The sequence below is a fragment of the Muntiacus reevesi genome, chromosome 2, assembly GCF_963930625.1.
Source record: "Muntiacus reevesi chromosome 2, mMunRee1.1, whole genome shotgun sequence".
NCBI lineage: Eukaryota > Metazoa > Chordata > Mammalia > Artiodactyla > Cervidae > Muntiacus > Muntiacus reevesi.
The window spans coordinates 193,008,704-193,020,613 of record NC_089250.1 but is presented as its reverse complement, the minus strand read 5'-3'; the positions used below and the strand labels follow the sequence as shown (position 1 = coordinate 193,020,613).

The window sequence follows — 11,910 nt, the reverse complement described above, 5'->3', positions numbered from 1 at the left end:
ACTGGGTGAGGGCTAGCGTTCCTCTATGAAACTCATACCCCAAACAGGACTGCAGGGGTTGGTGGAGTAGCTCTAGGCCAGGGCATGTGTCATCAGGAGGTACAGACCACGCACTCATCTGATCGTGTCAAGCTGATTCATTGCCGGGTAGACCCAGGATGGTCAAGGCCAGATCTGGGGAGCTCTTGGTCCAGGAACAGACCTAACCTTTAAGTGTCATGACTAAATTCTCTGTTCCCACTACTCCTACTTCCAGACTGACTGGGGAGATTTTATTCTTCAAGTTCACCCATGTCCAAGGTGGCAGCCGCAGTGGCAGCCACTCAGAGACAAGAGGATGGTGTTCACTCTTCTGTGTTTTTTCGAACCCAACAGCCCTTAAATAGGAGGGGTGCTGGTTCTGTGTCAGGTCTGGGAGTTTAAAATACACCCGAGGAAAGGATTGGTTTTTCAGACACTCAGCTTTGGGGAAGACGTGGTACAGATGAGTGTGTCGGATGCTCCTCAGGAATGGTGTAGCATGGGTTGATTTCCTAGGTGTTACCAGGACCACAGATCTGAATTCAGGGAATTTTGTGAGCCTTGGGTCTTCCTTGTCCATTGAGAAAGGCTCTGGCCTCCAGATGATGTACTTGTACTGATGCTCAGAGCTTGCTGGAGAATCTGGGCTAGAGAGAATGGGGGGATGTCCTTGTGCGAGTCACAAAATCACAAGCCAAACAGACGCGTCCTGCTCCCAGGACGCTGCAGGGCTGGATGCTGTGACAGCGCAGTGAGGTGTGTGTTGGGCCGAGCGGGTCTTCTCACGCCTCCCCTTCCTTCTCCCCAGGGCCTTTGCCAAGAGGCAGCAGCAGCTGACAGCCATGAAGGTGATTCAGAGGAACTGCGCCGCCTACCTCAAGCTGCGGAACTGGCAGTGGTGGCGGCTCTTCACCAAAGTGAGTGCCTCCTCATCCCAAGCCCCCTCCTACCAACCCCCCTCCAAGTCCTGGGTCTTCCCTGGGACGCTGCCCAGGGGGACTGGAGGTGGTGGATAGCAGGCTTGCAACCGAGAGCTCAAAACCAAACCTTCCCCATTGGCGATTCTCTGGGCTTGAGAAGGGCCCCCTCTTTGGCACGTGGGTTACAACCATGACCTTAACCCAGACCCAGAGCACTTCCATCACCACAGGGATCCCTCCTATTGCCCACTTATAGCTCTACCCACTTCCCTCCAAGGCCCCAGCAAGCACAAAGCTGTTCTCCATTTCTATACTTTCGTCATCTCAAGAATATTATATTAACTATATATATTATATATAACTGTGGGTCCCGTAATTATGTCACCATGGCTTCCCTGATAGCTCAGTTGGCAAAGAATCTGCCCGCAATGCGCGAGATCCCAGTTCAATTCCTGGGTCGGGAAGATCCGCTGGAGAAGGGATAGGCTACCCACTCCAGGTGTTGGGCTTCTCTTGTGGCTCAATTGGTTACGAATCTGCCCACAGTGCAGGAGAGCTGGGTTCAATCCCTGGGTTGGGAAGATCTCGTAGAGAAGGGAACAGCTACCCACTCCAGTATTCTGGTCTGGACTGTATAGTCCATGGGGTCACAAAGAGTCGGACACGACTGAGCGACTTTCACTTTGTCACAAGCATCCTTCTCTGGAGAGCCCTGCATCCAGCGTGCTGTGTGTATCCACTGTTTGTTTCTCTGGGTACAGCTTGGTCTTGTAGCATCACTGGCTGTCACGAGCCTTGCTCTGTGGGGACGGACACAGCTTCCTCTTAGGTGCCCTTGAGTGTGTCGATGGGCACAAATCTTTTTTACTGGGCAACTATGTATTGAATGGCCACTGTGCACCAGGCCTGTGCGAAGCGCTGGGGATACCCTGGCTTCATGAATGTTGTAGGTGAGTGGAGGAGTAGACGATAGGTAATCACAGGAAGTGATGCCCTTGGCAGACTGGGATCAGCGCAGGAAGGAAGCTGCAGTGTGTCAGACATGGGTTCCTCTAGTGCCAGGCGGGGCTTGAACACAAGGAGTTAGGAGTCATTGTGGTAAAGAGCAGTGAGGGGAAGCTGCTTTTTGGAAATGTTCATTCCCACCGACCCAACTTCTGGAAAACTCTCCTAAGAAAACCATCTGAAATAAAGAAAATTTAAAAAATGAAGGGCATTCATTTACAAGAGCAAAATTTCAATGCCCAGCCCTGGCAGACTGATTCATAACAGTTCATCCATCAATGGGATAGTTTTCAATCACTAAAAATGATGGTATTTAAAAATCAAGTTGTAATGCTGATGTGACAGCAGAGATGACAATTATCCTGTAGTTTTTTAGTAATAAAAGCAGTACGTAGGGAATTCCCTGATGGTCCAGTGGTTAGGACTCTGTGCTTTCACTGCAGAGGGCCCGGGTTCAATCTCCGGTCCAGAAACTAAGATCCCTCAAGCCTCATGGCATGGCAAAAAAACTTTCTTAATTAAAAAAAAGTACATGTAACACTGGGCAGTGTGGTCTCAGGTGTATTTTTTTAATGTGTAGGACAAAGGGCTAGAAGGACATGCTGATGGTACTAATAACGGGAGGTAGGATGTGGGGGACTTTTCTTTCCTTTTCTCTTTGGAAGGAAACATTATCAGCTTGTCAGCAGCAGTTCTCACTCAGGATGGGGCTAAATGGGGGGAGGCGAGGCTTTCTCCTTTCACTTTGCACCTTTTCCTGTTGCCCTAAGATTTTCGGTCTCAGCACTGTTGATATCTTGGGATGGGTAATTCTGTGTCACGGAGGCTGTCCTGAGAATTCTAGAATGTTGAGCAGCATCTCTGGCCTCTACCCACTAGAGGCCAGTAGCATTCCCCACCCCCCGCAGCTAGTTGTGACAGCTAACGCCGTCCCCAGAAACTGCCACATATCCCCTGAGGGCTGCAGGTGGAGTAAACTGTCCCTGACTGAGAACCATTGACTTACTTACTACGAGAGTGTATCCCCTGTGCCACCGAGACAACTGATGCGCTGACCCTCTGTGCGCAGGTGAAGCCCCTGCTGCAGGTGACTCGGCAGGAGGAGGAGATGCAGGCCAAGGAGGATGAGCTGCAGAAGACCAAGGAGCGGCAGCAGAAGGCCGAGAGCGAACTCAAGGAGCTGGAGCAGAAACACTCGCAGGTACTGGCCCGGGAGCCTGGCTGGGGCTGCAGAGGGCAGGCCGCCCGCCCCCCGCCAAGGGGCTCACCTCCTGTCTCCCCACCCCCTGCCTGCAGCTGACCGAGGAGAAGAACCTGCTGCAGGAGCAGCTGCAGGCAGAGACGGAGCTGTACGCTGAGGCCGAGGAGATGCGAGTCCGGCTAGCAGCCAAGAAGCAGGAGCTGGAGGAGATCCTGCATGAGATGGAGGCCCGCTTGGAGGAGGAGGAAGACCGGGGCCAGCAGCTGCAGGCAGAACGGAAGAAAATGGCCCAGCAGATGCTGGTAAGGCACTGCGGGGGCTGCCCGCGGTGGTGCCGAATCCCTTGAGTCTCCCTGCAGACCTGTGAGGTGCATCTGATGATGTGTGTCCCCGCTGGACTGAGACAGAGACTCAGGCTTGGAGAGGAACAGCCCTCTGCCTACACAGGTCTCCTTGGGAGTCTGCTCTGTCCTACTGTGTGTCCTTCCATGCACAAACATGTCTTCTCCTAATAGCTGCCCTGTGTGAGGGGTAATTGTATCAGTAAGCTACTGCTGCAGAACAAAAAGCACCAAAACTCAGCAGCATAGAAACAATAAGCATTTAGGACTTCTCTGGTGGACCAGTAGTTAGGAATCTGCCTGCCAACGCAGGGGGACACGGGTTCGATCCCTGGTCCAGGAAGATCCCACGTGCTGTGGGGCCTGTGTGCCCCCAACTACTGAGCCGCACTCTAGAGCTCACGAGCTGTAATCGCTGAGCCCACATGCCAGAACTGCTGAAGCCCACATGCCTAGAGCCTATGCTCTGCAACAAGAGGACCCACCGCAATGAGAAGCCCACACACCACAACGAGAGAAAGCTGGACCCAGCACACCCAAAAATAAATAAATTTAAAAGAAATATTTTTTTGTGTAAATGAAATACTAAACATTTAACTCACACAGTCATGACTCTAAGAGTGGCTTAGCTGGGTGATTCTGGCTTAGAGCTTCTCATGAGATTGCAGTCGTGAGGCAGCCTGGGCTGCAGTCATCTGAAGGCTTGACCGGGGCTTGAGGATCCGCTTCCACGGGTGAGTGAGCCATCACTCACGTGGCTGTAGGCAGGAGACCTCAGTTCCTTATTCTGCAGGCTTCTCCACAGCGCTGCTTGAGTGTCCTGACAATATGGCTCTTGCTTTCCCTGGACGGAGTGCATGGAGGGAGAACAGAGGAGAAAGCTGCAATGCCTCTTAGAGCCTAATCTCTGACTTAACACACGCCATCGCTTCCTCTTGGTTTTGTTAGAAGCAAGTCACCAAGTCCAGCTGACACTCAAGGGGAGAAGAATTAGGCTCCACATCTTGAAGGGACGAGTATCAGAGAATTTGTGGGCATATTTTTAAACCATCATGGTATCTATTCTCCCCACTTTCCAGATGGGGAGACTGAGGCTCCACAAAGCAAAGTGGTTTGCCCAAACCTTTTCTTTCTGATGGAAAGAAGCTGCAGAGGACTGCACGGGGCCATCAGGCCCAGCCTCTGTATCCATGAGTCCACAGAGCTCCAGAAGAGTAGATTTTGGGTTAAGCAAGGCTGTAATTCTTTTCCCTCCCCCACAAAGGACCTGGAGGAACAGCTGGAAGAAGAGGAAGCTGCCAGGCAGAAGCTACAACTTGAGAAGGTCACAGCTGAGGCCAAGATCAAGAAACTGGAGGATGATATTCTGGTCATGGATGATCAGAACAATAAACTATCAAAAGTGAGTGGGGTTGGATGTCCCTGGTGGTCCAGTGGTTAGACTCCACTGCATGGGGGAGTTGGTTCGATCCCTAGGCAGGGAACTAAGATCCCACATGCTCTGCGATATGGCCAAATTTTTTTTTTTTTTAAGTGAGAGGGGTTGAGTATTTGCATTAAAATGACAGGCTCATCAGGACTGTGGATACCTTCAGATACCTTCCCTCTTTTAGCCAGGTACAAGGAATTAAAGGCCAACCAAGCAGTTATCTCTGGCATTGATGTAGCGGCCCTGTGACCACTGTCAGGATGCAAGCATACCATGGATGGGGTCCCTGGTGGTCCCAACCGTGCCAGGGCCACCGTGGAGCAAGTGTCAGGACCACCACAACCAATGCAACCCCCAAGTTGTGCAAGGGAGGGTGGGCAATGTGCCTGAGACCAGGGGGCCCCTCTCACATTCTCACCACCCACTTCTAGCTCCTAACAGAGGACCAGCTGTCCTGGCACTGAGGTGCTTCTGGGATGTGAGACTTTCAGCCCCCAAACCAGAAAAGTCCCAAGATGAGCAGGTCACCCTAGTCAGTATCCACTAAGCAGCCCCACTGTGGGTGGACTACCTTTAGTCCTGGATGCCAGCTGGGCACCAGCTGTGAGACAGGCTTGGTGTCAGGGGCAGGGCGTGCACGGTGGAGGAGGACCCAGTCCTCAAGGGGCTTATGTTCTAGAGAGACAACAAGTAGATGATTGTACGAGCAACCACTAATTGCTATCATGATCAGGGTTCTGAAGGAGGTGTTCACCCTCTTATAAGAGCAGAGCATTAGGGGATGGAGGTGGGGCATTCAGGGAAGGCTTCCTGGAGGAGGTGACATTTCAGTGGCAACCTGAAGAACGAGGAGCAGTTAGAGGGAGATGGGGTGGAGGCACATCCCAGGCAGATGGTCCTGCCTGTTTGCAAGAGCCCTGAGGCCTGTGGCAAGAAAGGAAAGAGGCCCCTTGGCTGGGACATGAAGTTGAGGGGAGGGAGGGAGTGGCTGCTCTTTGGAAAGTATTATTGTTGAAGAACTTATTTTTCCTGCTTTAAAACTCTAGGTTGCATTTAGTTATAGCGTGGATTATCCTTTCAACTGCTTATCTGGAAATTACTAACAGTGAAACATAAAGGAAAAAAACTAATGATATTTCTTTCTCTTTTCCCCCAAAAGGAGCGAAAACTCCTTGAAGAGAGGATTAGTGACTTAACAACAAATCTTGCAGAAGAGGAAGAAAAAGCCAAGAATCTTACCAAACTGAAAAACAAGCACGAATCTATGATTTCAGAACTGGAAGGTAAAACGGTTTCCGGCGAGGTTCTGAGGGGGATATTTTACTTTACTTTATTTTTTTTTTTTAACACCCAAACCATATTATATTGGGGTATAGCCAACTAACAATGTGATAGTTTCAGGCGAACAGTGAAGGGGGTTATTTTAAAAGCAGGAGAATAAGACAGGACATTTGAGAGTGGTGGCTTACGGCAGGAAAGGGGCCGTCCTGCCCAGCTGCCTGCTCACCCTTAGGGAACACACACATTCATTCTAGAAGGTGTTTGTCACCAGGGCTGACTTTCCTTCCACAAGACCGTGGTGCGGGTGGGATGGTTACTGTGTGTGTGTGTGTGTGTGTGTGTGTGTGTGTGTGTGTGTGAAGTGCCTGAGCAGGAAGGCTCGTCCTCCAGGGGTTTCTCGGGTCGTGTCCACCCTCTGAAGCGTCCTGGCTTTTTCACAGTGCGGCTGAAGAAGGAGGAGAAGAGCCGGCAGGAGCTGGAGAAGCTCAAGAGGAAGCTGGATGGGGAGGCCAGCGACTTGCACGAGCAGATCGCAGAACTGCAGGCGCAGATCGCGGAGCTCAAGATGCAGCTGGCCAAGAAGGAGGAGGAGCTGCAGGCCGCCCTGGGCAGGTAGAGGCCGCCTGGGGCAGGTCCAGTGTGTGCTCATGCCCCGAGGGCCCCTGTCGATCTGCGGGGGGGCCTGGTCCTCCTCCTCCTCCAGGCAGGCCACCATCTCACATGAAGTGGCCCCGACCTGGCCTCCCAGGTGCCTCTCGGTCCTGCTGACACCTCCAGAACCTCGCCTTTGACCTTCTCTTCCTACGAAGCTCATCCTCTCTACTGCCACTGTGCCCACCTCTTGGGTGCCCATCCTTCGTCATCTGCACCCCAGTCCTGGATTTCTGGTTGTACAAAGAATCTTTTCCATCGACACCACAAACACCATGTGTCTGAGGCTGGGAGGACCCTCCTGTCCCTGGCTGTCTCCTTCTGAGGTCCCTGTTTTTGTGAATGCCAGTCTCCTCCCGAGCTTTCGCCCCCTTCTCTTCCCGACCAGGGTACAGCAGACTCGGCCCGTTCCATGAGGTGTGTCCCCCACTCATTCTTCTGCGCCCCCTTCTCCCAGCTCGGAGCTGGGTTCCCTCTAACAGCCTCCCCCTGGGGGTATCACAGCAGCGACTCACAGTTATTTATTTACCTGCTCTCCGTGTGCTGAGCTCTGCCCAAGAAGTGTCTTTACCGACACCGGGCCAGATGTGCTACTGTACCTCCAGTCACTGAGGAGGAAGCTGGGCCGGGGGGTGAAGGAACCTGGGCCAGTCGCCCAGCTTCTGAGAGACGGGCTGGGAGTCGCTTTCTGCTTGGCCCCCTGGCCAGCTCGCTCTCAGCCGGTTTGTGCCAGGCGACAGCGCTAGGGTGACGGGCCACCTGGTGTCTTCCCTCCGCTGGTCCCTTCCCATCCATCGTGGACAAAACCAGAAGCAGCTCCACCGGGGTCAGGAGGGAGCTCCCTTCCATGCCCTCGGGTCAAGGCTCCCCACCTCCCACCCTGACCTGCAGTCCCCACCCTGACCCGCAGTCACCATCTCCCCTGGTGTTAACATCCCCACCCCCGACAAGCAGTGCCTGGCCAAGCACTCTGCATGGAGCAGAACTCAGACGCTGAGCAAATGGAAGGAAAAACCAGCCAGTAGTTACTGGGGAGGAACACTTGCCTAACACTCAGAAAGCATCCGTTGGGTTCCTGCTGCGGACAAGGCCCCATGCTGCCTGGGACAGTGCAAAGCGCTCTCTCTCTGTGTCTCTGTGTCTTTGCCTCACTTTCACACACACACACACACATGCAGCACGACCTCTTTTCTTACATCAGCCCTTGGAAACTACATCCTGCGTGAACCTGCAAGCAGGCCAGCATGGCAAGAAGGGGTCTTGTGTCTTGGGACCTGAGCAGAACATGTTCCGATATCTGTGGAACCCAAATGACTGCTTCCAGAAAACCATTTTTGGCCACCTCATGGGATGGACAGCAGGGGGCCCGGGACCCCCAGGGTCTTAGTTCTGGTGATCTGTCCCCGGCAGGCTGGACGACGAAATGGCTCAGAAGAACAATGCCCTGAAGAAGATCCGGGAGCTGGAAGGTCACATCTCAGACCTCCAGGAGGACCTGGACTCCGAGCGGGCCGCGAGGAACAAGGCGGAGAAGCAGAAGCGGGACCTGGGGGAGGAGCTGGAGGCACTGAAGACGGAGCTGGAGGACACGCTGGACAGCACGGCCGCCCAGCAGGAGCTCAGGTGAGGCGGCCCCGCCGGCCGGCCGGCCGCTCCATGGGTCGGGACGGTGGGTGGCAAGGGGCAGACCCACACAGATCCTGAGTCACAGGGCTCTTCAGTCCTGACTGCATGTTGCTTTAACTGATATAAGCATGCTTAATTTTTTTTTAATTGTATTGAAATATAGTTGATTTACAATGTCATGTTAGTTTCAGGTGTACACCAAACTGATTCAGTTCTGTTCTTAACAAAAAGAACATCTCAGAAAACTCAGTAATAAATATTTCTTGCTAATTAAGTCACATGGATACCTAAAAGGGTTCTCATATCTTCCTGCCCTGGAGATGATTAGCTACTTGGCATTTGGGAGTTTCCTGTTACCCAAAGAGGGTAATTGGAGAAACTGGATTTTTTTAATTATTTGAAAATACTAATAATTTATTATATTTGATGTTATAAATACAAACATCAAGTCTAAATATAATAAAACATTTTAATATGTCTGAACCGTGAAAACCAACTGGTAAGTTAAGCATGCTTATTTTTTAAATTTATTTATTTTTAATTGAAAGATGATTGCTCTACAATATTGTTTTGGTTTCTGCCATACATCAACGTGAATGGGCCATAGGTATGCATATGGCCTTCTTCTTGAACCTCCCTCCCACCTCCCACCCCATCCTATCCCTCTAGGTTGTTACAGAGCCCCAGTTTGAGTTCCTTGAGTCATAGAGCAAATTCCCACTGGCTATCTATTAGACATATGGCCGTGGATATGTTTCCACGTTACTCTCTCCATTCGTCCTACCCTCTCCTTCACTCACCCCTTCCCGTGTTCATAAGTTTGTTCTCTATGTCTAATCAGGCTTATTTTTTAATCTTGTCTTACATCACAGTAGGAGGATATACTCAATTAGAGAATGACTTGCAAATTATAGGAAAGTTAGATACCAAAAGCATCGACCCCAGTCCCACCACGGTTAACATTTTGGGGAATTTCATTCCTGTCTTTTCCTGAGTGTGTATAAGTTTTGCATTAAATTTTCAAAATAATATTTATCAGATTGGTCTTCACTTGAAGTGTCACTGCTGGCTAACTGACAATACCCAACCAAAAAGCAGAAACAAAGACGGGTCACCTGCCAGATAATGAATGCCAACTTCAGTGAAATGAGGTCATTTATTTATTCAACAGACACACAAGTGTCAAGTGCTGTGCTAACATGGAGATTTACTTCCCACATTTTGGGTTTTGTGCTACATCACTTATCTTGGCCTAGAAGCCAGCACAACTTTCTGCTCCCTTTGCCCTGGCCCAGAGCAGTAGCTCATAGCAGTGAACTCAGGCTATTTGGGTTTAAATTCTTGGTCAGTCACACAATGGTTTTAATACCTTGGACAAGCTGCTTACTCTTTCTTAGCTTTTGTTTCCTCATCTGTAAAACAGAAATAATGATACACTTGCCTCTAAAGGTCACTCTGAATATTCTATCAGATGACATATTCTCAGAACTTAGGTCAGAGCTTGGCATAGAGCATATCCTCAGAAATAAAGCTAATGTTAATATTTACAGAACAGTCTGCAACTCACTTTGCATTCTTCCAACAATATCATGTGTTTTATTTTGTGTATTTGCTTGTCGGCCCTGGGAGATTCTGGGAGGTAGCATGCTCCTCTTTTTTATAGCTACCTGCTTGTTTTGAGGAAATTCCAGGTCCAGAGAGGTTAGGTAACTCACCTGAGGTCACACAGCTTGGGAGGGATAGCGACGAAGACTTCAGTTCCAGGTCCCGGGAGACCCCTGGTTCCTCTGCACCGAGGCAGACCTCTGCCAGCCTCCATGTTCTTCCTGCCCAGGGCCAAGAGGGAGCAGGAGGTGACGATGCTGAAGAAAGCCCTGGACGAGGAGACTCGGTCCCACGAGTCCCAGGTGCAGGAGATGAGGCAGAAGCACACACAGGTGGTGGAGGAGCTCACCGAGCAACTGGAGCAGTTCAAGAGGGTGAGTCTCGATGTGCTTTTGGTGATGACAAAATACAAAGAACGATGTGTCAGCAGCTTCGAGTAACTCCCTGTGAGTGCCTGCACTAAGACCAATAAGAAGCTACAGTGATTCTAATGGGAGTGATGGCACCCAGCATTTATGCTTACTGTATACTATGTTGATTAATCTTTTCCCCCACCCACTGGGATGGGTACACTGACGCCCCTTTGACACAGGAAGGAACTGAGGCCCAGAGTACCTAAAGGTCACACAGCTATTGACAGAGTCCCAGCAGGCTGGCTCTGGCATGCGTGCATGCTCCGTCACTTCAGTCGTGTCCGACTCTGCAACCCCATGGACTGTAGCCCGCCAGGCTCCTCTGTCCATGGGATTCTCCAGGCAAGAATCCTGGAGTGGGTTTCCGTGACCTCCTCCAAAGGATCTTCCCAACCGAGGGATCGAACCCATGTCTCCTGCTTTGGCAGGCAGGTTCTTTACCACCAGAGCCACCTGGGAAGCCCTGGCTCTGGATTCATCTCTTCGCCTCTCCAGGGTAGGGTCTCCACGTAGGCCCTTGTGGATAAGCAGAGTTTAGCAAAAGTCTGGGAAGGTAGCTCAACACTGAGGACAGTCTAGCCATCTTTATTTCTCTGCAGATTGAAGCAAGACTGTCATCATTTGAGTGGCAAGACAGTGCTCCCCGGTGTAGTTTGAGAATGACTAGATCTAATCTTCCTCTGATGCTTGGCTGTTTGGGGGTGCACGGGATCTGAGGCAGTTAACTAGCACTAAAATGCTGTGTATCCGGAACTTCCTCTCGCTTTGGAGAATGTCCTTGTGTTTCATCCCCAGGGAAGAGTTTTTTTAGCTTATGACATCCTGCTAGATGGCTTCTCTAAAGTCTGAATTATACCAAGTCAGTACTGCAGCTTTCCTCCAGAACTTTCTAGATTGAAGGGCCATTGTGTTACCTGAGAATTGTTGGTGTTGGCATTAGTTTCTGTCGCCAGTCAAGATAAATGTTCTTCGGGACTCCCCTGGTGATCCAGTGGCCCAGGCTCTGTGCTCCCAATACTGGGGGCCTGGGTTTGATCCCTGATCAAGGAACTTGATCCCACGTGCCTCAACTGAGAAGATCCCACATACCACAAGAAAGATCCCAGGTGCTGTAACTAAGATCGTGACTCAGCCAAATTCACCAGGGAATCCCAACTAAGACCCAGCTCAGCCAAATCAATAAATATTAAAAAAAAAAAAAAAAAAAGATAAATGTTCTTCCTTGAATTGGTTCAAGGAATCAGTTTGATCAGAATCTCAGAATTTTCTCATATATTTTAATAACGCCAGCAACCCCTTGTACAGCACTGAATATATGCCACTGTTCCAAAGTTTTATGGACACCAGTTCATTTAATCTCGCCCGTGACCTTTGCTAAAATGCACATCTCCAGGCCCCACACTGAAACACACTGTCC

The 11,910-nt window shown here is 50.7% G+C and overlaps 1 protein-coding gene across 3 annotated transcripts in view; it reads left to right on the top strand.

Moving 5' to 3' along the window:
* MYH11 (myosin heavy chain 11) overlaps nt 1–11,910 on the top strand; it is a 125,928-nt gene that overhangs the window by 93,217 nt on the left and 20,801 nt on the right. For all 3 annotated transcript variants that reach the window (XM_065924382.1, XM_065924383.1, XM_065924384.1), the window contains 8 exons: nt 830–938; nt 3,016–3,147; nt 3,243–3,449; nt 4,753–4,890; nt 6,077–6,200; nt 6,639–6,810; nt 8,260–8,472; nt 10,310–10,454. In XM_065924382.1, the coding sequence (XP_065780454.1) occupies nt 830–938; nt 3,016–3,147; nt 3,243–3,449; nt 4,753–4,890; nt 6,077–6,200; nt 6,639–6,810; nt 8,260–8,472; nt 10,310–10,454 (1,240 nt within the window). The remainder of the gene's footprint in view (nt 1–829; nt 939–3,015; nt 3,148–3,242; nt 3,450–4,752; nt 4,891–6,076; nt 6,201–6,638; nt 6,811–8,259; nt 8,473–10,309; nt 10,455–11,910) is intronic.